Here is a 22,640-nt window from a genome sequence, read left to right on the forward strand (position 1 = left end):
AAAGCTTGACCCGCTAATCTTTCCAGAATCTGATCCATGAAAGGTAACGAAAAATGATCCTTCCTAATAGCCTAATTGAATTTCATGTAATCTATACACATTCTCCAACTAGTAACTATTCGAGTAGGAATTAATTCATTCTTTTCATTGCGGACTACTGTCGTTTCACCTTTCTTTGGAATCACCTGAGCTGGACTAACCCAGGTGCTATCTGAAATGAGATAAATCGTTCCTCTATCCAGCAATTTCATCACTTCCTTCTTCACCACATTCTTCATGGTAGAATTCCATGTGAATCTTGTACATGCAATAAGAAGGACTAATACCTTTAAGATCTGAAAAAGTCCAACCTATAGCTCCTTCATTTGCCTTCAACACTGAAATCAATTTTTCTGCATCTCCTTTTGACAATGCACTCCTAATCAATATTGGCTTCTCTCCTTCATCTTCTAGGAGCACATATTTAAGATCTGAAAGTAATATTTTCAGCTCTAATTTCTGCTCCTCTATCTTCTCTTCTTGAAATAAATTTTTATGGGGAGTTTCATGTGGAGATAGTTCTTTAGAGGATTCTAAATTCTTTAAACAGTCTTCAATCTCTTTTTCCTCCTATTCATTTAAATCTTGATAAGCTTCAATTAAAGCTTTTTCCAATAGACTGGACTTGTGCAATTATTTCTTCTCCACCATGCATAACTCATCCATGACATCTATCCTAAAATATTGTTGTTTGTCTTTAGGATGGTGCATAGCTTCAAAGACATTAAAATTGACCTCTTCATCATGAACTCTCACCTTTAGTTTGCTATCATCCACATCAATAATCACCTTGGCAGTCTTTATGAAAGGCCTTCCTAAAATCAGAGGGACTTCTACATCTCCTTCCATATCCATAATTACAAAATCAACTGGAAATACAAATTTATCCAACTTCACCAAGATATCCTCTACTACACCATAAGAAAATTTCATAGACCTATCTGCTAGCTACAAAGTCATTCTTATAGGTTTAATCTCCAACTCTCCAATCCTTTTTCACATAAATAGTGGCATTAAGTTTATGCTTGCTCACAGATTTAACAAAGCCTTGCCCACAAGCAATGCACCTATGGTTACTAGAATTGTGAACCTGCCTAGATCCTTTGTTTTCTAAGGCAACGATTTCTGAATTATTGCATTGCAACTTGCCTCTAATTCAACTGTCTCCTCTAAGAATCTTCTTTTCTTTATGTGTAATTCTTTTATGAATCTAGCATAGGTTGACATCTACTCTGTAGCCTCTATGAAGGGAATATTATTTTGCAATCTTTTAAAAATGTCCATGAATCTGGTAAATTGTCTCTCGTCTTTCTTGGAAGGAATCTTAAGGCATAGTAAGTCTTTCAATTGTGAAAGCTCCCCTTTATCCTTCCTCTTATCACTCTTGTTTTTTTCTTTTTCTTTCTTTTTCTCACTATATACACTTCTTTCACTATTTTTTTCAACTTATTCCTCACTTTCACTCTTTTCTTTTCCACTTTCTTTTCTCTAATTCTCTTCTTTCTCCATCATCTCCTCTTCATTTACTAAATGATCACCAATTCCTCTTCCAATCTGCTTACCACATCTTGTAGTAATTGACTTGCAATGCTCCTTTGGGTTGGTTTGTGTGTTGGCGAAAAAATGTCCTGATGTTTGCTGCTCTAAAAGCTATTTTGCCAATTTCCCTACTTGTATCTCTAAATTTTTTATGGACGCCTTAGTGTTCTTATGGTTAGTCATTGACATCTACATGAACTTCTCTAAAGTATCCTCTAGTTTAGACTGTCTCTCATCAAGCAGAGGAAAATGTTGTTGTAATTGTTGTTGTTGGTATGAAGGTTGGTGATGAAAAGGGGGTGGTCTGTTGTATGGTTCTGCTTCTTGTCTCCATCCATATCCTTGATTTTGGTTCTGCCTCCAACCCTCTGAAAAATTGTTAGAATAGGAATTAATGTTAGGGTTAGAAAAGTTACCTCCCCGAGGTGAGTTACTTATATAATTTAGTTCCTTATTTTCTGAATTGTGAGTTGGGTAAGCACAATTGTCATTTAGATTATCTCTTCTATAGAAATCACATTTAAGCACTTGGTTAGTTGTGAAGTGGACTGAATGAAGTTGTTGTGGCAACTTGGTCATTTGTTTAGTGAGGGCTTCAATCTGTTGAGTCAAGATTTTATTTTGAGCGAGAATGGCATCTGATGTGCTCAAATCTAAGACTCCTCTTCTCTGCACTGCCCTTCTATTATGCTAAGCTTGCCTATCAGTGGATGAAATAGCATTAATTATTCTTGTGGCTTGCTCCACATTTATTGCCATCATTGTTCCATCAGTAGCAACATCCAAAATCATTTTAGTGTCAGGTCGAAGACCATTGCAAAATATGTTCAATTGATCCACATCTTCAAATCCATGATTAGGACATTTCCTAAGTAAGGACTGAAAAAGTTCCCAAGCTTCATAAAGTGCTTCATCTTGACCGTGTCTGAAAGTGGAGATATTTAATTTTGCACTAACATACTTGTAAGATGGAAAGAATCTAGTGAGAAATTTTCTTTCCATATCACTCCAGCTTGTCAAACTCTGATTTGGATGTGATTTCAACCATTCCTTTGCTTTCCCGATCAGAGGGAATGGAAATAATTTCAGATATGCTGCCTTCTCATCATCATCATCAAATCCCATAGTAGATACTAACTCATAAAAATTATCAAGATGAACATAAGGATCTTCATGGCCCTTTCTTGAGAACTGGTGTGAACTAATCAAATTCAAGAAAGCAGGCTTAATTTCCACAGCCCTTATAGTAGGTGGTACTACTATACTTGAATAATGCCTTAGACCTTAATGCATAGCATAATCATCGAGAGTTCTTCTTGTTGGTAGGTTTGCTCTTGGTCTTGTACTTCCTCCATAATTTTCACCATTCTCATTGCCACCTTGGTTATTTTCTCTAGCATTCACCATTTTTTCTTTTTCTGAGTCTGAGTGAATTTCCAATGGCTGTAAGGTTGAAGATGCTCCTTGTTGTACTTACTTCTTTTTCTTCCTTATTACGCTATTATTTCTCCTGGATTTCCTTTCAATCTCTGGATCAAACAATAACTGATCTGCAGAGACTTTTCTTCACAATATCATAAACAAGGAACTTGAAACAAAAACTAGCAACAAAGAGTAATCAGATAAATGAAAACTAAATAAAACTAATTACAATTACTCAATTAACTATACTTAAAAACTAATACAAATTGCACATTGCTTCCTAGCAACGGCGCCAAAAACTTGTTGGATTTTTGGCAAGTATATTGGGTCTATTGCAAGTAATAACCAGTAGAATACCGAAATATCATCTTCAGAGAGCAATTTAAAATATATTAATTATTAAGATAAAAATTAATTGAGCTTATATACGATAAATTGATTGATGATTTTCATAATTTTTGAGTAACAATTATAATGTAAAACAATAATATAAAATATAATAAAATTTAAATTTAAAAAACTGAGATTGAATTTCATCTATCTTTCTCTCTGTAGTTACGCAATTTGTGATAAACATAGCATTCATTCCCAATGAATTTGATGCAAAATACAAGAATCATATATCTTAATTTCTTGAAAATATATTTCTAAGATGATTTCTTAAGTGTTGATCCCTCAAGCAGTTAACAAATCATCCAGCATTATAATCAGGATTTAAAACAATCAATAACTTAAAATCTATTCCTAGAGTAACCAGTTATCGAGTAATCTCAATCAGATCTGAATCTAAATAATATCTTTCTGGATACAACTCAGATCTGGGTTCAAGAAGTTATCAGTTAGAAAGATTCAAGCATTACACATGGATTAAAATCACCAAATCAATAGAAATAGAGAAGAAAAAGCTATATTTATATAAATTACTGAGAATACATCATGTTTGAAGATTTACATTCAATCCCACAAGAGATTTAGCTGCTCATGACAACCATAGTAACAAGAAATAGAATACAAATGGTATAGAACATGAGATAATATGTGTTCCCACTTTTTTTCTCAGCTCTCTGCCGTTCTCTCTCTCTAAAAAGAAGAAATGGAACAGTATATCCTTCAGAAACACAAAAGTTGCTTTTTATACTGGTCTGGACAAAACTTATCTCGCTACATCGACATCTTCTCATTGTAGCGAGACATGGAGATAAAAATTAGGTCATTCTGCTTGTCCCTCGCTACAGCGATATAGGTCTCGCTACAGTGACTCATTCTCGCTGTAATGAGAGAAGCACATAATCTCCTTCATTAAATTAAGCTTTCTTGCTGCAGCGAGGTATATCGCTACAGCAAGAAACCTCCAGAAGCTGACTTTTCTGCAACTTCATGCTTTATATGTCATTTTTCTTAAATTTTCAAATTTCTCCAACTTTAAATGATGTTTCTCTTCTGATTCCAACTACAAAATATATCAAATAGGAATCAAAACACTTACAATTGCATTCTTTTTCTCAAATATACAAGTAATTATAAAAGTTCCATGTTTAGGAGAAATTTAACCAAAAAATCCAAACATTTAACATAAGAAGTGCTTAAGTCATCATCTAAAATTACTTATTTTATACATTTATCAACAACCAAGTAAAGCAGTTGTAGTCATCTTTGAATGCAACAAAAAATTTATATTAAGAATGAGAAATAATTGGTGTTATAACCTAAACCTCACCATGAATAACATCAAAATATTGAATTGCATGAGATCCATTATTTGGAAAGGGGAGAACTTTACTTTTCCCAAGTTTACATGTACAATTAAAAGAAATATCAAGAGAATCATAACTTTTATTACCTAACAAACCAAATTTTAGCAAAGTGTTACGTACATATAAATTAGGGTGGCCTAGGTGATTATGTCACACTTGATTTTCTTGTCTAACAATAGTATATGCAAGGGAAACAAGTGAAAGGAGAAATATGTAAGGGAAAGAGTTGTCCAATTGACCATCATTTTACAATTTTGATCAACCAATTGACTAACAAATATAAGATTTGAAGACAGACTAGAAGAGACAAAAATATTAGTGAAAAATTTATATATATCTCCAACGACCTTAATAGATAGAGAATTTTTATTTGTTGTGTGTATTTTTTGATGACCATCATATCTTCTTACATTGATCAAAGGTTATGTAGTATTTGTCATGTGATTTGAGGCTTTCGAACCAATGTACCAACTTTTAGATTTGAAATTAACATTATCTAAGAGTCCAAAAGTAGAGAATGCTGAGAGCATTATTTGTTGTACCATTTCAAGAGTAAAAGCATTTGAGTTGGTAGGTCTAAATATTGAAGTTGCTGGCATGGCAAAAATATAGGCACCAACAGAGGTATGAAAGGCAGCTCCTTTCCTCTTGAGTGGGACAAGTTGATATAATATGCCTTTACTACTTGTAATAATTGAAAAAGTTTTGTGGACAATCCTTCGCAATATGCTTAAATCATTTACAACTATAGCATTGTATTATATGAATATCCTTGCTTCGTTTTCTTCCTTGTGCAATATAAGCCACATCACTAGGAGTACTAGTGTTGGCTTTATGATGGTTTCTCCCTTGATTAACCATGCGTTGCTCTTCTAAAGGGAGTTCACTTAGGCAAGTCTCTAAGGAGGGTATAGTGACGCGATTCACTATACTAGAATGAATAGTCTCAAATTCAGATCTCAATTTCACCAAGAATTAATCTCTTTTGTTTATTTCATGGACCTTTTAGATAGTAAAAAGAGCTTTAGTAGGTACATCAACAATAATGATATCAGAATATTAAGTCCTTAAGTTTTGAAAACCATAATAGTAATCTTCAATTGAAAAATTCCCTTGTGTAAAATTTCTCAACTCGTACTCCAACTGAAATTTACTTGGTGCATTATCCTGACTGTACATCTTTTTCAAATACTCCCACATTTCTTTGGCACTCTTGTATGGCCTAAGATAGAGAATCAAATATGATTCAACAAAGCTAATCACTTAGCCAAGTTCTCTACTTTTTTAGGTTTTAGGTCACTCCCATCAACATGAACCCCCTCTCTAATTCCTTTTCTTTGACAAATAATTTGAACTGAAATTCTTAGACAGAATAATTTTTTCAGTGAAATGAACATGAAATGGTTTTGAGTTTCCACTAACCATGATAAACAAGACAAGACATAATCACAAGAACAATAAGAATACTAAGAAGGATATGACCTCATATGATCCTAAGATTATTTACGAAGATAAAAAAAAAAAAACAAAAGGCAAAGAATTAACCACAATTCAAAGTTGTAGCTCTCACACCATATCAAAAATCAAAAGATGCTATGAAAAGAATCAAGAAAGCTGTGAAAAAAGTGTATATCCCTTCTCTTACCCCTTCTTTTTTTTTTTATTAAATAAGCTAATCAACAATTGTTTTACAATTACATGTCAAATAATAGGAGTCCTAAAATTTAGCCTAAAAATTTGTTAGCTATAACCTATTTCCAATAGAAAAATGTACATCTATAATAATAATAATAATAATAATAATAAAACAAGCCTAATAATCTACATGCTTTAGCTACCATTAACACATTAAGACTTATGTAGTCTACATAATCTCTTTATTTTTATTAGGAATTCTCTTTTTTATAACAAATTTTTTTATTCTTATCTAGGTTATAAAAAAATCTTTATTGGTAGCTTTTTTTAGATGATATTTTTAAAATTATTGTAAATATATATTTAAGTAAAATTTACTATGTCCGTTGCAATTAAAAGCGTTTGATATTCTTTCTTACACGTGAAACAATCATCAATTATGTTAATTTTATATCAATATATAATGAAGTTAGTGGTTTAGTTAAAAATAATAAATACATTCTAATTTTTAAGATATTAGAGAAATTACAACTATTAATTTAAAAAATACAAAATATCTTTTTAAATTTACAGGTAAATAGCAAACATTGTCTATTTAATGATGTTATGTATTATTAAATAATGTTATACTTGTTTACAACTAAGGATATTATGTGAATGCATTTAAAAATATAAATAACTTTTAATTATAAAACTTAATTCTCTTTTTTTTAGGTTAAACTGAATCATCTTCTTCATTCAAGAAGAAAACAAATTCTTGAAAACAAATTGTGTTATTCCCACTCTAGTCTATTTCCTAGGTTCCAAATCATCCAATTACCAATTTGTGCTTGTTTACCTATCGATGAATCATTAGCTTCTAGTATCCTTGGTACATGGTGGCGAACCCACACAGGGGAGACCTTCCAAACGAATCGCCTGAAAAGGTAAAATAAAACAATTAGTTTGAACCCGACGTGAATCGAACACGCAACCTTCTGATCTGGAGTCAGACGCGCTACCATTGCGCCACGGATCCATTTATTTTTGATAGATTTTAATTTATAATTTATCTCTGCATTTTACAATACACATTTAAATAGAGAAATAAAATAAATAGATATATTGAAATAAGAATGAAAGAATTTAAATAAATTTTTTTCATATGTCTAAAAAAATAAAATATATAAGAAAATTATATATTTAAAATATTAAAGAGATTATTTTATTCTTAAAAAGGTAATAAGTTGTAGGAGAGACCTATCATTTTATTTAAAGGAGAACAAGGATGAGAGTTTTCCAGAAAGACAAAATTGGTATTTTAATTTTTGGTACTTTTTAGTGCTGCATTTTACGACAGGGTAAGAAGGAAATTGAAAATTATGGATGCCACTGAAATTGTTAGATTCCCCTCATTGTTTTTAATGGGTCCAAATTGAGAAAATAAACTGAAATTTCTATATTTCAGTCTATGCTCATTTCAATGCAATAGATTTCAGCCCATACAAATAAAGAGATAGTGAATTACAGTCTTTGCAAGGAATAAAGGATTTTAATTAGAGTAGGTACAAGGGTAACTTTGTAAGTTGCCAGTGGGTACAATAAATATTTAACCCTTTAATTCGTAGGTTAACTTTGATTTTTTTTTTCTTTATTTAATTTAACTCTGTAATTTTAATTATTTTCTTATATACCAAATCAGTTTAAGAAGAAAAAAAGTAAAATGAAAGGGAATACTCAACATAGTAATGAAAATTGTAAAAGTTTGAATTACTAATTTGATACAGAAGAAATTGATTGCCTCGTGCAATTTGACATTGCTAATCACGTGGAAATGTTTGACAGAGATTTTGAAAAAAAAAATTGAAAATTAAAAATTCATTTAAATCAAATGATTAATTATAAATAATCAATTTGAATTTTTTTTTAAATGAAGAAATGTATACTGTTATATGCTTTTTTCATGACATGTTATAAATGATTTTGTTATAGTTTTGTACATATATTATATTGTAATTTAGTAGTTTGAGTATCGTTTAAAAATGTATTTATTTTATAATAATATTTATGCTTAATTGGTTAAAAAATATTAAGAAAATTACATTTCAACTAATAATTTGAGTAACATATACAATTCCAAATATTTAGATACCTAAAGAAATAAAAATAAATATGAATAATTTTTTTAATATAAAAATAAATACTAATTTTAAATTTTAAAAAAATTAAAATTTAAAACTAATAACCATGTTGAACTGGCCTTAATTTATTTATTTTTATATTTTTAACAGGCCTTAATTCTAATGGCTAAATTTTTTCAACAATGTGTACGGCTGTGTAATAGAACTTTTATAAGCACTGAGATCATAAATCCCTCGTTGTTACAAAATCATCGTAGATATTAGATTATATTAAATTATACGTATTAATGAAATACAAGATTTATAACTATCGATACGTCGTCTAGTTGGTAAATTAATAATATGTCGTGTATATATATATAATAAATCATCTATTTTGTTACTAACTTTAAAATAATTATTTATGAATATTAAATTTTATCAATTCAACCGTTAAATAAAACAATCTATTTATATTGATAATTTATATTAAGTTTTAGATAAATAAAAGACTAATAGATATATAATTTTATAAACAATATTTATTGATATTTAGAAAGTATATATTTAATGTTAAAATAAAATTATTTAATAAACTATTAAGTAAATTTTTAAAAACAGATTTATTTATAAAAATTAATTTAAAAATAGGATTAATAAAATTGAATATTAAATTTTACTAATTCAGATAATTTAATGAAAAAATTATTTTAACATATCATATTTTTCTAAAATATATAAATAAATATTAAATTTAAAATTATATATTTCTGACCACCTAATTTGTTTAATACTTGGTGTGTATGATTAACATTGTTAATATCACATTATTTAACTGTTAAATTAAATTTAATATTTATTAAAAATTATTAAACAAAATAACATTAAGAAAAGTTACTTTTGAAAATTTATAATCTTTAAATTTTTTTAGTTAGTTAATCAAATCTCTTTACTTTTTAATTTTTTTAATCTAAAACTTCTAGATGAACATTTTTAATCAAAATATTTATAAATTAAACTGATTAAATTGTCTTCAATTTAAAACTTACTCACCAAAATATTAAATTTTATTAAATTAAAATTAAAATCTCAAACTTTTCCCCTTTTAAATCTTAATCGTACATTTTAGAAAATCCTTTTATTTTTATTAAATTGTCACTAAAAATCTTAATTTTAAATTTCTTATTTTATCTTTTAGTTCCTTTACTCCTCCCCAAAATTGGATAGAAATTAAAAATTTATAATTTTAAATTGAAGAAAGTCAAAGAAAAAAAAACAAATTTACTAAATTTTAAAGAGAAACTTAATTAAAATAAAAATTAAAAAATATAAAAAAACACATATTATTTAAACGAAAAAGCTATAGTTAAATAACATAATATTAATTTTCTAATAAATATTTATTGAATAACCACTTATTAATTTAATAATTAAATAATACAAATCCACGTAATAATCAAGGAAATTCCGCATACTTCTCAACCAGAGTCAACACCTTTTGTGAATTTTCGAAAGCTAAATTAAATTGTAAGTATTAATTTATTAACTTAATAGCACTTTTCCTCAAACTTGATTGATTTAAAGGCTATTCTGTATAGTCACTACTATGGTATGCAGCATACGCATGGACGATGGAATCTGTCTGTAATTGGATCAGCGTGTGTAAAGGAGACTTTGTTTAAAGTAAATTTGGAACGAAGTGATTAAAAATAAATAAATCATTTGAATATTTTGATAAAAATATTTTTGAATATGTAACTATCTATAACATATACAATATTCGTAAAATAGTATTATAAGAAATATTTTTGTCAGTACTGATGTAATTAAATATTTTGAATATAAAAGTAACAAAATGTTTTCATCAGAATCATAATTTTAATTCCAAATTGAATTCTGCGTAGTTTAAACCTTCTCAACGATTTTTGTGGAACATTTACTTAAAGCAAAGAATGCATGCATGTACATAGATGATTGATTATGAATTTGTAGAGTCAATGCAATTACGCATATCTATAATCTTTGTTCTGGACTTGTGCTATTCACCCTAACCATGGATGGAACAATCCAACATGCTTGAACCCCACTGAAGAGTGAAAGGCTAATCATCATCTCGTTACGCTGTCGTTTTCACCGCGATTGACGCTTAGCATAATACTAGCATGTGTGCTTTTTTATAGTACCCATTCCCTACAACTCATGTGATTGCCCATTATTAGTCATTACCTTCCCAGGGGCATGCCCATCTTCTCTATTTATAATTCCACAATTTTTCATTATCTTTGCCATTTTTCTTTCCTTCTTGTCATTCTTCCCTTTCACAGGATTTTTACTATGCGAAATCGGCTACATGGATCACTTATGATTCATGAATAGATTTCAACAACACAACCTTCCTTTCTTGTATTGACTTAGAACATGCATTGGTAGATCTCTCATTATTATACTAATATTAAAAATTTAAATTAACTAATAATCAATAAAGTCAAATATTACATTTATTATTTGTAATATTAAGAATTAACTTAACTTATGATATCAATTTAAAAAATGAATTGATATTTACCTGCAAATAATTTATATGATAAAAATGAGTATAAAAAACTAAAATGTATAAATGAAGTTTTCAATAGCATTGATTAGTAACTTCGCGTTGGAGTACACATGTTCAGTGGTCTGATATATATTATCTATTTCTCTTTTACATTATATTTGAATAAAAAGGGTAATCTTTTGACATTTTTTTTTTCGTAACCATGCCTTTCATATATATGGTTCACATTACCACACTACATTCCCTCATCTTTTCTTGTTTGAAGGACTCTAACACTACTAATGTAATATAAGTATAGGAAAGAGTGTGAAATTATCAGCATTCTATAGTTGAATTTGCAACAACCGCCCTTCTAGATTGGATGCTTAAAAATAAGCAATAAATTTAAGGATGACACCTTGTATTTCTGCAACTAAGCTCTTTCTAGTAGGGTTGAATTAGAATCCAAAGTGTGTATAAATCATTTATTGTTGTCTAACAGAACTTGGGATTACTTTTTTGGATTATTTTTGTTTTGAAATTATTTTTCTTGTCTCTTTTTTTAATTCAAGTGGTTCATTTTTTCATTCATACGTTGCATTGAACCCCTCTGTACACTTTATGAACTTCACATGGAACAATTATGAAATACGGTAAGTCCACCTATCAAATTAGTCTAAAACAAGAGAAATTCAAAGTAATAGCCTTGATCGTTGCACCCTTCACAATTAACTAGTTTTTCTCTTTATTATCGTATGTGTCAGTAGGTGTGAACTGTAAACGCGATTGAACACTTTCAAAATCTAGAATGAAATGTATATGTTGTTTGTATGTAACATCACTTGATTATTAAGCTGCTTTGAATATTAACGTTATCATTCACTAAACTCTGTACAATCATCAAATTGAATGGTGAAAATGCAACTGCATATGCAACTGAAAAGCAAAATAAAGTTGATGCCATCAGTGGCGAAACTTCTGGGGGTTAGAAGTCAATAAAGCAAGCGATGGGCTAGTAAAGCTATGTTTTCACTTTTATAATAATGATATATTATTATACACATATATGACTCAATTTATAATAGCCATGGTTTAACTTTAGCCTTAAGCAACAATACATGGAAACGCGCGTTAACACCGCCGAATATTGATGATGAATTGGTCACCTTAATTCCAAACAACATCCTTCACTTTTTTTCTTTTATATTTTTTAATTATCTTGGCAATGGTTCCTTGTATATATATCTTATATGTAAAGAAAGGCTTCAGCTGCAGCCTCCAAGCCTGAGTAGGTGTAACTTAAAAGTGAGTCACAGTTTGAGCAGAACCACAGAACTGGTATTTATCATTAATGATGCTTCATTTTTTCAGTTCCTAGTGAGGTCTTAACTGTGAAACACAAGCGTGTGTTTCTCTCGGTTCTTCTAATTTTGTGTTTGTTTGTAGACAGACGCAATGGGAAGCACATGTTTGCTCCAGGTGTTGCGTGTTGTTGTTCTGGCTCTTTTGAGTGTATCTCTTGTACAAGCAGAAGATGCATACAAATACTACACGTGGACCGTCACTTATGGGACTCGTTCTCCACTAGGTAGTCCTCAGCAGGTGAGTAATGTCAGCATGCTTCCATTATATTTCTTTGGATATTGATGCTAGAGGTGATCTTTGAGGAGTGTCTAAAATTTTAGTACTTTATTTTTTAAGGTGATTCTGATCAATGGTCAGTTTCCTGGGCCTCAACTAGACTTGGTAACAAATGACAATGTAATTCTCAACCTTGTCAACAAGTTGGATGAGCCATTTCTACTCACTTGGTGAGTTTATCTGTTTTCAAGTGCCTTGTTTCATTCTTAATTTTGTTTAATGGTCTACATTTACTCCCTTTTTGGCATAAGTCACATTTACGGTACCATTGTATGCGTTTACAAATTTCCTCTGGTAATTTGAGGGAATGAGAGTAGCCTCTTTAGTGCTTAAGCATCGTAGATGTTAACATCTTGGATGAAATAGATGGAAATGGAGGTAGCATTTGTGTTATATGCTACGGCTTTTACTGTTTAAATTTATGGCAATTTTAGATAACCTTTATAAAGTCATATTTCAATCGTATTTTACTAGTTGTACAGAAATGTTTTAGGTAGAAGAGCTGCATTGCTATTCAAATAAATTTAGACATCTTACATGTTCTAGTTATTGTTGGAAAGAAAAACAAGATGTTTAGAGTTTCCACTTTCAAGTTTTCTGAGACATTTGAATCTTTCTTTTGGACTACAAACTGAAAGTTTAAGATTATATTTATGGCATAGAACAGAGATTTGCAATTTCTTAGTATGCTTATTCATAATATTGAGTTATGTATTTGAGAAAATGGTTTAACATTGCTGTTTGTGAACCAGGAATGGCATCAAACAAAGGAAAAATTCATGGCAAGATGGGGTATTGGGAACCAACTGCCCCATTCCTCCAAACTCAAATTACACATACAAGTTTCAAGCCAAGGATCAGATTGGAACCTACACATACTTTCCATCAACTCAACTGCATAAAGCAGCTGGAGGATTTGGGGGACTCAATGTCTATCATAGATCTGTCATCCCCGTGCCTTATCCATACCCTGATGGAGATTTTACTTTACTCATTGGTGATTGGTACAAGACCAGCCACAAGGTATCATCAATTTGTGCTTTACATTTTCTTCATACTGATTCTTTGTTATGGAATCCTTTGAATATATATCCCAGAATAAACTGGACCCAAAATGTTTTTCTAAAGATCCACCTTTCTTTGTCTTGGCCACTATTCCTCGTAACATTTGCCACCTATTGTTCATAACATTTTGTCTTGATATTTGCAGGCATTACAGGATTCATTGGATTCTGGAAAATCTCTTGCTTTTCCCGATGGTCTCCTCATCAATGGCCAGGCTCACACTACCATAAATGGAGACCAAGGTCATCATTTTCAACTTTGTGCAAATTCTAAATGATCAATTTCAACTTAGTCAATTTTGTTCATCCAATCATTATTTATGCTTTAGTTGCTTACTTTCAGGAAAGACCTATATGTTCAGGATCTCTAATGTGGGCATGTCAACATCAATTAACTTTAGAATTCAGGGTCATACCCTGAAGCTAGTTGAGATTGAAGGATCACACATTATCCAGAACATATATGACACCCTTGATGTGCATGTTGGGCAATCAGCTGCTGTGTTGGTAACCTTAAATCAGCCTCCACAGGACTACTATATTGTTGCCTCAACAAGATTTTCCAGAAAAGTTCTCACAGCAACTGCAGTATTACATTACACAAACTCTAACTCCCCAGCTTCTGGACCCTTGCCTAGTCCCCCCATTCATCAATATCACTGGTCTGTGAAGCAAGCTAGAACCTACAGGTTATAAGAAAAATCTAACCAAAAACAACGTGCCTTGGATTTGGATTAATTTATCAGTTTTTCTATTGGGTACCTAGTGACACACGATAAAAACATAAATATAGTGAGTTTTTATTGAAATTACAAAATATTATTAGTTTCGATGATCGATAACATTAAATGTTATATTTTTAATTAAAACTTATTATGTGTTGATTTCGTGCCCTTCAGGTCACGTTGTAAAAAACTTAAAAAGTTTATCTATTACATTTTTGGTCTGTTAAAAATTATTTGTTCCTGCAGATGGAATCTTACAGCAAATGCAGCTAGGCCTAATCCACAAGGGTCATACCATTACGGGAAAATAACTCCCACAAAGACAATTGTATTGTCCAATTCAGCACCTTTGATCAATGGAAAACTTCGTTATGCTGTTAACAAGGTTTCCTATGTCAACCCTGATACCCCTCTCAAGCTTGCTGATTACTTCAACATTCCTGGAATCTACAGTGTTGACTCAATCCAAAACCTTCCTTCTGACGGTCCTGAATCCGTAGCCACCTCCGTGGTGCCAACTTCTCTCCATGATTTCATTGAGGTCGTTTTTCAGAACAATGAAAAGACCATGCAATCTTGGCATCTTGATGGCTATGACTTTTGGGTTGTGGGGTGTGTGATCTTCCTTTATATGCTTTTTGCTTCAATTCAATCTTCTTTACGTATTGTAGATGCAAGCATCTTTACTTAGAATTAGGCTTAAGGGAGTGTTAATTTTGTTCATTGCTACGATCACAGTTACGGTTTTGGCCAGTGGACACCAGCCAAGAGAAGCACCTATAATCTAGCGGATGCCCTGACCAGGCACACTGCACAGGTAACTTAATGTGGGTTTGTCTAAATTATCTGGTAGAGTAAATAATCCTATCCTACGTGAATAAATGAGATTTTATCGATTAAAAAAGTTAAATAAAAAGTTATATAATTTTCAACACCATATCTTAACATTGTTAGTTCAAGTAAAATTGAGTTATTTATTCCAAAGGTTAACTTGGACAAACTTGCATATGTATAAATGCATGTGGATAAAGGATACAGTAAACATTTGTTTGTATTTTTAACTTGTATCTTATCTTTTCTGTATACAAATATCTAAAAATACACTCAAAAAGTGATGGAGACAACTAATAGTTGTTCCCCATAATTATTCAAAAAACATTATTGTATGCCAAATTGTATATTCTAATACTCTTATTTGGTGTGCTTCAAATTAATGTAGGTGTATCCAAATGCTTGGACTACCATATTGGTGTCCTTGGACAACCAAGGTATGTGGAACTTGAGGTCTGCAATATGGGAAAGGCAGTATCTTGGGCAGCAGTTATATCTCAAGGTTTGGACTGCTGAACACAGCCTTGCTAACGAATATGATATTCCCAACAATGTATTGCTTTGTGGAAAAGCTGTTGGACATAATCCCTAGTATCATCACCAACTAATCTTTTGGTGTCGTTTGCTGGTCATGAGGATTTGACTATAACACAAATTTGAAAGGAAGATGGAGAATTTATCAAAATTATGGTTGTCTTGTGTAAATTTGAGCAAAACCTTGTATTAAAATGTCATTGCTCATATTCATATATGTTTTTAGCAATTAATTATTTCCTTGTTCATTATTTGAAATCATAATCATAATAGTGTATAAATATGAATCGGGATAGATGTCATTCAATTACGATGCATGAATACGCTGCGGTACCTTATATGGATATGGAATACGATAATCTTAAAAATCTAAGTAACAGATACATTAACATTTTTTAAAAATAAAATCAATGAATTTAAGAAATTGTAATTACTTATTACAAAATGTGGCAAAATTATATAAAAGATAGGAAAACAGATAAATTTCAGAGGAGAACATAAATTGTTGTACATTTTGATAAAACATTTAACGTTAAAAAAAGGACGAAATTAAAATGCAGTATCTGTTTTTAGTGTTGTTGTTAATTAAAATTGGAGTATCACCTTCTTAATAAGTTCAAATTTGTGTGTTGAACGCATCAAATTGTGTATTTCCATCATTTGTCCAATTGCTCTTCAAACTCAATATCGTCATCACACATAGTTGAAGACATTCTACTCATAGGTTGGATGAAAGTATACATGTGAACTCTATCTAGCCCAACCCACGTTGGGTAATTGGTTAAGGTTGATTAGGCTAAAAGAAACCAGAATTTTTCAAGCCTTTAGAATGATAACTTAAGCCCAACTTTTAGAGGTAGTGAGCTCGTCTAGTTGGACATATTTTAGCAACTCACTACATTGGCATGTAGCAGTAGCAACATGCATGTGCTTGCATAGTGGTGGAAACAACTTGGTATCTGTGTTAGCAGGAATTACAAAAAGGGCTCGCATTCTCACTTGTCTCGCAAACTCTCAACACAGACATTCTACTTAACAGGTTGGATGAAATTGGAGATGTCAATCAGCCCGTTCTTCAACCTTATGAGGAGCAAAATAAAAAATTAGAACTCCTTTAAAAAATTATAAAATGTAATAAAATAAAATAAAATATATGTTAATAATTCTATTAAAATAATATATTTTTTAAGTGAATATAATTTTTTCTAATAAAATTTCAAAAAGAATGTTCTTTCATTCAAACAACTCCTATAATATAATTAACTATAAAAATATAAAAAATCATAAAAAAATAAGTTTTATGAGTATTCTGAGATACAAAATCAGATAAAAATTGTAAAATCATTCAATCATTCTTGTGATGATCTTAGATAGATTTTGATCAACTTTAACTTTGAAAAACTTCTTTCAACTAATGCTACAATCTCCAAGATCGAAAAAAATAATTTTATAAGCGATTAAAATATCTGAATTAATATGCAAATTTGACAAACTCAAAAATTGTTTAATTTTTTTGAAAAAAATTAAAATTTTTTATGAATTTTAATGCTGAGAAGAGTAGAATTTGAGAATTAAATGAAGTTTTAAATCTAAAGAAGTAAGGAGTCGATTATGATTATGGCAAGTGAGGTGTGAGGAATTGAATGGTCTTTTTTATCTTTCTATTTTTATTCCAACTGTAACCTACAATTGAGAACTAAATTTTTTTTTTTATTCACATGAAAGCATAACATAATATTTACTTTTGGCCCTTTTCAAATTTGAGCCCTGGGTAATCGCACTTCTAAACTACTCTCGCCTGATGTCAATTCACGTTATCAGGTTCGCATTGGATAGCAGGTTAATATTAGTTGAGCTAAAAATGACCAGAATAATTCGAACATTTAAACCAGCCTACATGATAACCAGTTTTCCTAAAGTGACAATTTAAGGAATGTTACATAATACTCATCTCTAATAAATCTCTTCATTCTTAGGTGCTCTTTTTAGTTTTTAATTTTGTATATCTACCAAAAAATTTACAGATACAAGCTTTTCTTTTGTTTGACAGTTTGATGTTGAATTTTATGGCACAAATAAAAAAAAAATAAAGAAACAAAAATATGCAAAATTGTGAGGAGAATGAAGAGAGAAAAATACTCAATTTTTATTGAATAGCAACATTGCATTTATAATAACTCGAAAAAAGAGAAACTAATTATTCTTAAAAATAAAATGTAAAAACTACTTATTGATAAACTGATATAACAAAAAACAATCAAGAGCAATTTCAAAAGCACATTATTATCACTCATCTTTACTTTTTAAACTACAAACTCTATTTTTTTGCAGTTTAAATTTGTTAACAGAATATAAATTTGTTGTCAACAAAAATTTTATATTCTCTTTTTACTTCAAATTAGAATTAAATAAAAAAAAATTTTTGCCATGAAACGTGATTCATAGTAACTCAGTCTTAAGAAAATTTTCACATCATTAACTATGTCATTCTGGTCATTGTTAGAAAAATCAGTCAACTTAAATTTTTCGCTTCTCTTAAAGTTAATGCTTGAGTTGCAAGTGTCTTTGAAATATTTAACCGCTTGAGTTGCAAGTGTCTTTGAAATATTTAACCACTTTCTTTGCAGGCTTGATATGTCTTTTATTTGCACTATTGATGAAACTAGAAAACTTACTTTCAACGCTCAAAATATTAGGGCAAAATGTTGTGATATTTTTTTTACATGAGAAAGTTGTTTGCTCCTCCTCTAATAGATTTAGAGTAAAAAAATTTTCTTTTTATTTTTACTTTGAAAATATCTTGACCAATCTTATCTTTAATCAAACAATATTTGTTTTCAAAAATAACTTTAAATCCTCCTTCAATTAATTGATCAACAGTTAACAAATTTTAGCTAATTTCAAGAACCAAAAGAATATCACAAATTAATTTTGTGCCTGAAAATCTTGCTATTGCAGTTATCCTTTTTCCCTTAACTGAGATAAAATCACTATTACCTATATTGACTTTGGTGATGCTAGTAAACATCAAATCTCTAAAGAGTTTTCTGTTATTGGTCATATGGTTAGTGCAACTACTATCAATTAACCAACATTCATTTGATTTAAAATCTGAGAAACAAATAGCAACAACTAATTGATCTTCTTCTCGATTAACAATTTTAGTCTCTATATCTTGGTGTTGGTTTTATTTTTGCATATAACTTCTTCATATCTCATTTGATTGCATTTACTGTATTGTGTGTCAAGCCTCCTCCAACATTTGAATGGAGGATGACCAATTTGAGCATGTGGTTCATAACAATCCTTTTTGTGAAAGAGAATAACCAAGGAAAACACATTTAATAAATTGAACAAATAATTTATGATGTTCATGGAGGGGAAGATGGACAAAATAAACAAAACCAAAAGTTCAAAGATTACAGTATGAAGAAAAGTGAACAATATCCACGTGGAACCACTCTCTAATATCAATATTTAAGAACAATTATTTAACTATTCTCTTAAATATAACACATTAGATAACACAAAATTTTAGAGCAGTTCTAAACACTTTCTAAGTTAAAATGGTATCGCTTTCACATCTCCTTTCAAGTTTAGTGTAAGTAATTGTAGCAAAATTTAACCACTAGGTATTATTAGGAACTTCAATAAGACATGATTCGTAACTTATTAAAATAATACTAATTAATTTTCTTTTCAAATTAACTCTTTCTTTTTTAACAATCTTCTCGAAGTGTTCAACTTTCATTGAAAAAATATCTCTACTTTTTATAGATTTCACCTTCATGAACTTTTAACGAGACTTTGTCTTTCTTTTTATCTTCTTTATTTGACTTTGTCTCACTGCTACTAGCTGCATTATGAAATGTAAGATAGATAGATAGAAATCAATTGGAGACTCTTGGACTTGGACTAATTCTTTTGTCGATTTCTATTTCAACAAGTTTTCAACCAAATCTATCATAGACTCTCTTGAATGTAGAATAATTCACTTGTCACTTTCTGTTTTGACAAGTTTTAAGAAAATCTCTTGAAGACTTTCATAGACTTAGCATAAGTTTTCTTGTCAACTCTTGTTTTTTACTAGTTTTAACAAAAATCCGTGAGCTCCATCTTGTCTCATGAACTTATAACATTTTTCTTGTCGATTCTTTTTTCAACAAGTTTTAGCTGTTTTTATCTGGGACTTGAAAATCTCCAAAATTCCTTAAGAGACAATCCTCTTTTCAATAAAAATTAAGGCTTTCCTCATGACCCTTCAAACTTTTTGAAATATAGCCTCCTTTCCAACAAAAGATGAGACTCTTATGCTAAACTTCATAGAAACGTGTCAAAAAATAGTTCTTTCGCAAAATTTTAGAACTTTGATATTTTTACGGGTTTGCAGCTCATCAAAATGTAGAAACCTAGGGTTCTTTGTAATTTTAGTCAAAAAAAATAATTTATTTCTTACTACAAAAGTTTGGTAAGTGTCTCTGTAACTTTAAAAAAAAAATTCTTTCCCCAAATAACAAGTATATTTTAACTAAATTTTTAAAATATTTTTTTTAAAATTTGTTTATATAAATTACTTTTCATCAACAATTTTATTTTACATTATATACGCGGTTGTGCCAATCTACAGTCTATTCTTATTCGTGCTGTGAACGAAAATTCACAACTTTTAATGTTTTTTATTTCTGTGGAAACCAAAATTATTATTTTTCCCAAATGGAGTTTTTGGAATTGCAAACGGTAAATAATCAGGATCTTAAACGTGTTGCCTAATTCTGGTAGAAAACCTTAATTGATATGAATCGTAAAACTGAACTTGAAAATTATATTTAAAAAAAAATGAACAATAAGAACTAGTTTTCTAATTAGAAGAACAATTGAAAAGGAAAAGAAAGGGTGAAGAATAGGAAATGTTAACAAATGTGTTTAAGAGACTGATTGATAAATAAATGTAAAATATTTTAATAAAATATATTTATCACATTAGAGCAAAAGAATATTTAGTAATTATTTTTGTAATTAAAATTATTTAATAAAATATTTTAAATACACTGATGTTCTTACAACACTCGGCAGAACATTAATTTATTATATGTAATTTCATTTATATATGTTTCTATTTTCCCACGATCAGTTCTTGGGATCGAGTCCATGTTATTAACTCTTGCTTGCCTTGTCTGACTTGGCCAGGAGTTAAATGTAGAGTTGACTAATCATTTACATAAACAGTTGACTTTAATTTTAAAACATCCACGAATAATACAAAAGCTGCAATATCTATCCCCAGTGATCAATAAAACTATAAAGATTTACAAAGTCTTCAATGATTTCTTAAAGGTAATTAATTTGATTAAGATTTTATTTAGTTTTTTTAGTAGTCGAGGATTCATGGGGGTTCTTTGGAAAAAGCAATGAAGACTTAATCGATGAAGACAAACTGCAAAATATTTTGCGTGAACTCATGAATATAACAAAAGCCTCATATATGCTCACAAATGCCAAGTTGGCGATGTGAACAAGTTGAGAGATGAGCATAATTGGATCCATCGTTTGGAATTATCGAAAAGTTATACTCCCATTGCAGCTTCTTTGTTCAAGCTGTGAGCATCCTTATTTAAGATATTGAAGCATTAAAAAATGATTCAAATGGGTAAATAGTGCTTTGGGGATCACACTTTTTAATTTCGCGCAAGACCTCTCCCTAGTTTTGATGTTATTCAACGTAACACGTAAAGGGAAAGACATATTGTGTTTAATTATACGTGATAAGAAAAAGAAGAGAGCTGAATGATATGATTGATGATATAATATAACAGAAGATCGATTTGAAAATATGAGGTATATATAAAGACATAACTTTGATATTATACAAATATTATTGTTGTTTCACAAAATCATCATCTTTTTAGTTAAATTTCAGATCCACCTATTGAATTATTTCTCCAGCAACATTCTTTTATTCACTCAACATCGCATATCAAGAGCTCATGTGCACTTATTACTGGCAGGAAGCAAAAATGGGACCATACGGAATACGAGTTAGCAAAAGTGGAAAAACCGAAAATAGTAGCAAAGAATCCAAACTAGATCCACACAATTCGATCACATTGTCTTCAAATTTTCTTCCACAACCATGTTAACATTCTTCTGTTGATTCTTTCAAGTTGAAACTAAAAATACGATTCCGAAATAGTAATCTATCATATAATGTAATACGTAACCTACAGGTTCTGAAAACGTCCAATTAAAATTTATTTTAGTTTTGATTTCTTAAATTTTATTTTATTTTACTCTTAAAGTTTTTTAAATTTAATATTTTTTTTTATCTTTGGTGATAACATTATTAACTAAAATATTATTGAGTCAATATTTTATTGTGTCATGTCATTAATAAAAATGACAAAACATACTGAAATTTAAAAATTTACGTAAATCTGATGCTTGTCATGCTTCCGATCTCTCTCTATCCGCGTTCTAGCTGTTTATGAAATTGCAATTGAGCAAATAACAATGACAAATAAATATATAAAAAAGGTATAGATTATGGGGTCTTAGAATTCACTCCACCAATTAATGTGGATCCGCTATCGGTTGCGCCGCACCCGGTTAGTGCAGATATCTAATCCTTCTCTTCCGGCCACCACCGACTGATCGAAGCTTAGTACCAACACCAACTCATCTTGGTTCACATTTTCACAAACAAAACATTTGAATAAGCTAAACCAAAATCGAAAGCAATCTGGGATTAAATGAAGTCCCTAATAATAATAATAATTTTTTTAACGCGGTGGTCTTGCTTATTTCAAGAAATTCTAGTCAACTACGTA

General features: G+C 30.0%; 1 protein-coding gene and 1 non-coding gene across 2 annotated transcripts; one reads left to right on the forward strand and one right to left on the reverse strand.

The window, feature by feature from the left end:
- Nucleotides 1-7,335: 7,335 nt before the first annotated feature.
- On the reverse strand, nt 7,336-7,407 carry TRNAW-CCA. Its single transcript has one exon. It is a non-coding gene; the product is annotated as a tRNA-Trp (tRNA).
- A 5,069-nt stretch (nt 7,408-12,476) lies between these two features.
- LOC113858439 (L-ascorbate oxidase homolog) lies at nt 12,477-15,874 on the forward strand. Its single transcript, XM_027491101.1, has 8 exons — nt 12,477-12,623; nt 12,723-12,832; nt 13,415-13,685; nt 13,873-13,969; nt 14,070-14,415; nt 14,698-15,063; nt 15,190-15,268; nt 15,671-15,874. Exons 1-8 carry the CDS (start codon nt 12,477-12,479, stop codon nt 15,872-15,874), a joined length of 1,620 nt encoding a protein of 539 aa, XP_027346902.1.
- Nucleotides 15,875-22,640: the final 6,766 nt, after the last annotated feature.

The sequence above is a fragment of the Abrus precatorius genome, unplaced genomic scaffold, assembly GCF_003935025.1.
Source record: "Abrus precatorius isolate BTA unplaced genomic scaffold, Abrus_2018 Scaffold2, whole genome shotgun sequence".
Classification (NCBI taxonomy): domain Eukaryota; kingdom Viridiplantae; phylum Streptophyta; class Magnoliopsida; order Fabales; family Fabaceae; genus Abrus; species Abrus precatorius.

Bases quoted from the DNA above. Each gene is read 5' to 3' on its own strand.
- LOC113858439 (XM_027491101.1), top strand. From the start codon at position 12,477: ATGGGAAGCACATGTTTGCTCCAGGTGTTGCGTGTTGTTGTTCTGGCT. The intron at 14,416-14,697 runs GTTATAAGAAAA...TTGTTCCTGCAG, and splicing joins AAGCAAGCTAGAACCTACAG to ATGGAATCTTACAGCAAATG. The intron at 15,064-15,189 runs GTGTGTGATCTT...CTACGATCACAG, and splicing joins TATGACTTTTGGGTTGTGGG to TTACGGTTTTGGCCAGTGGA.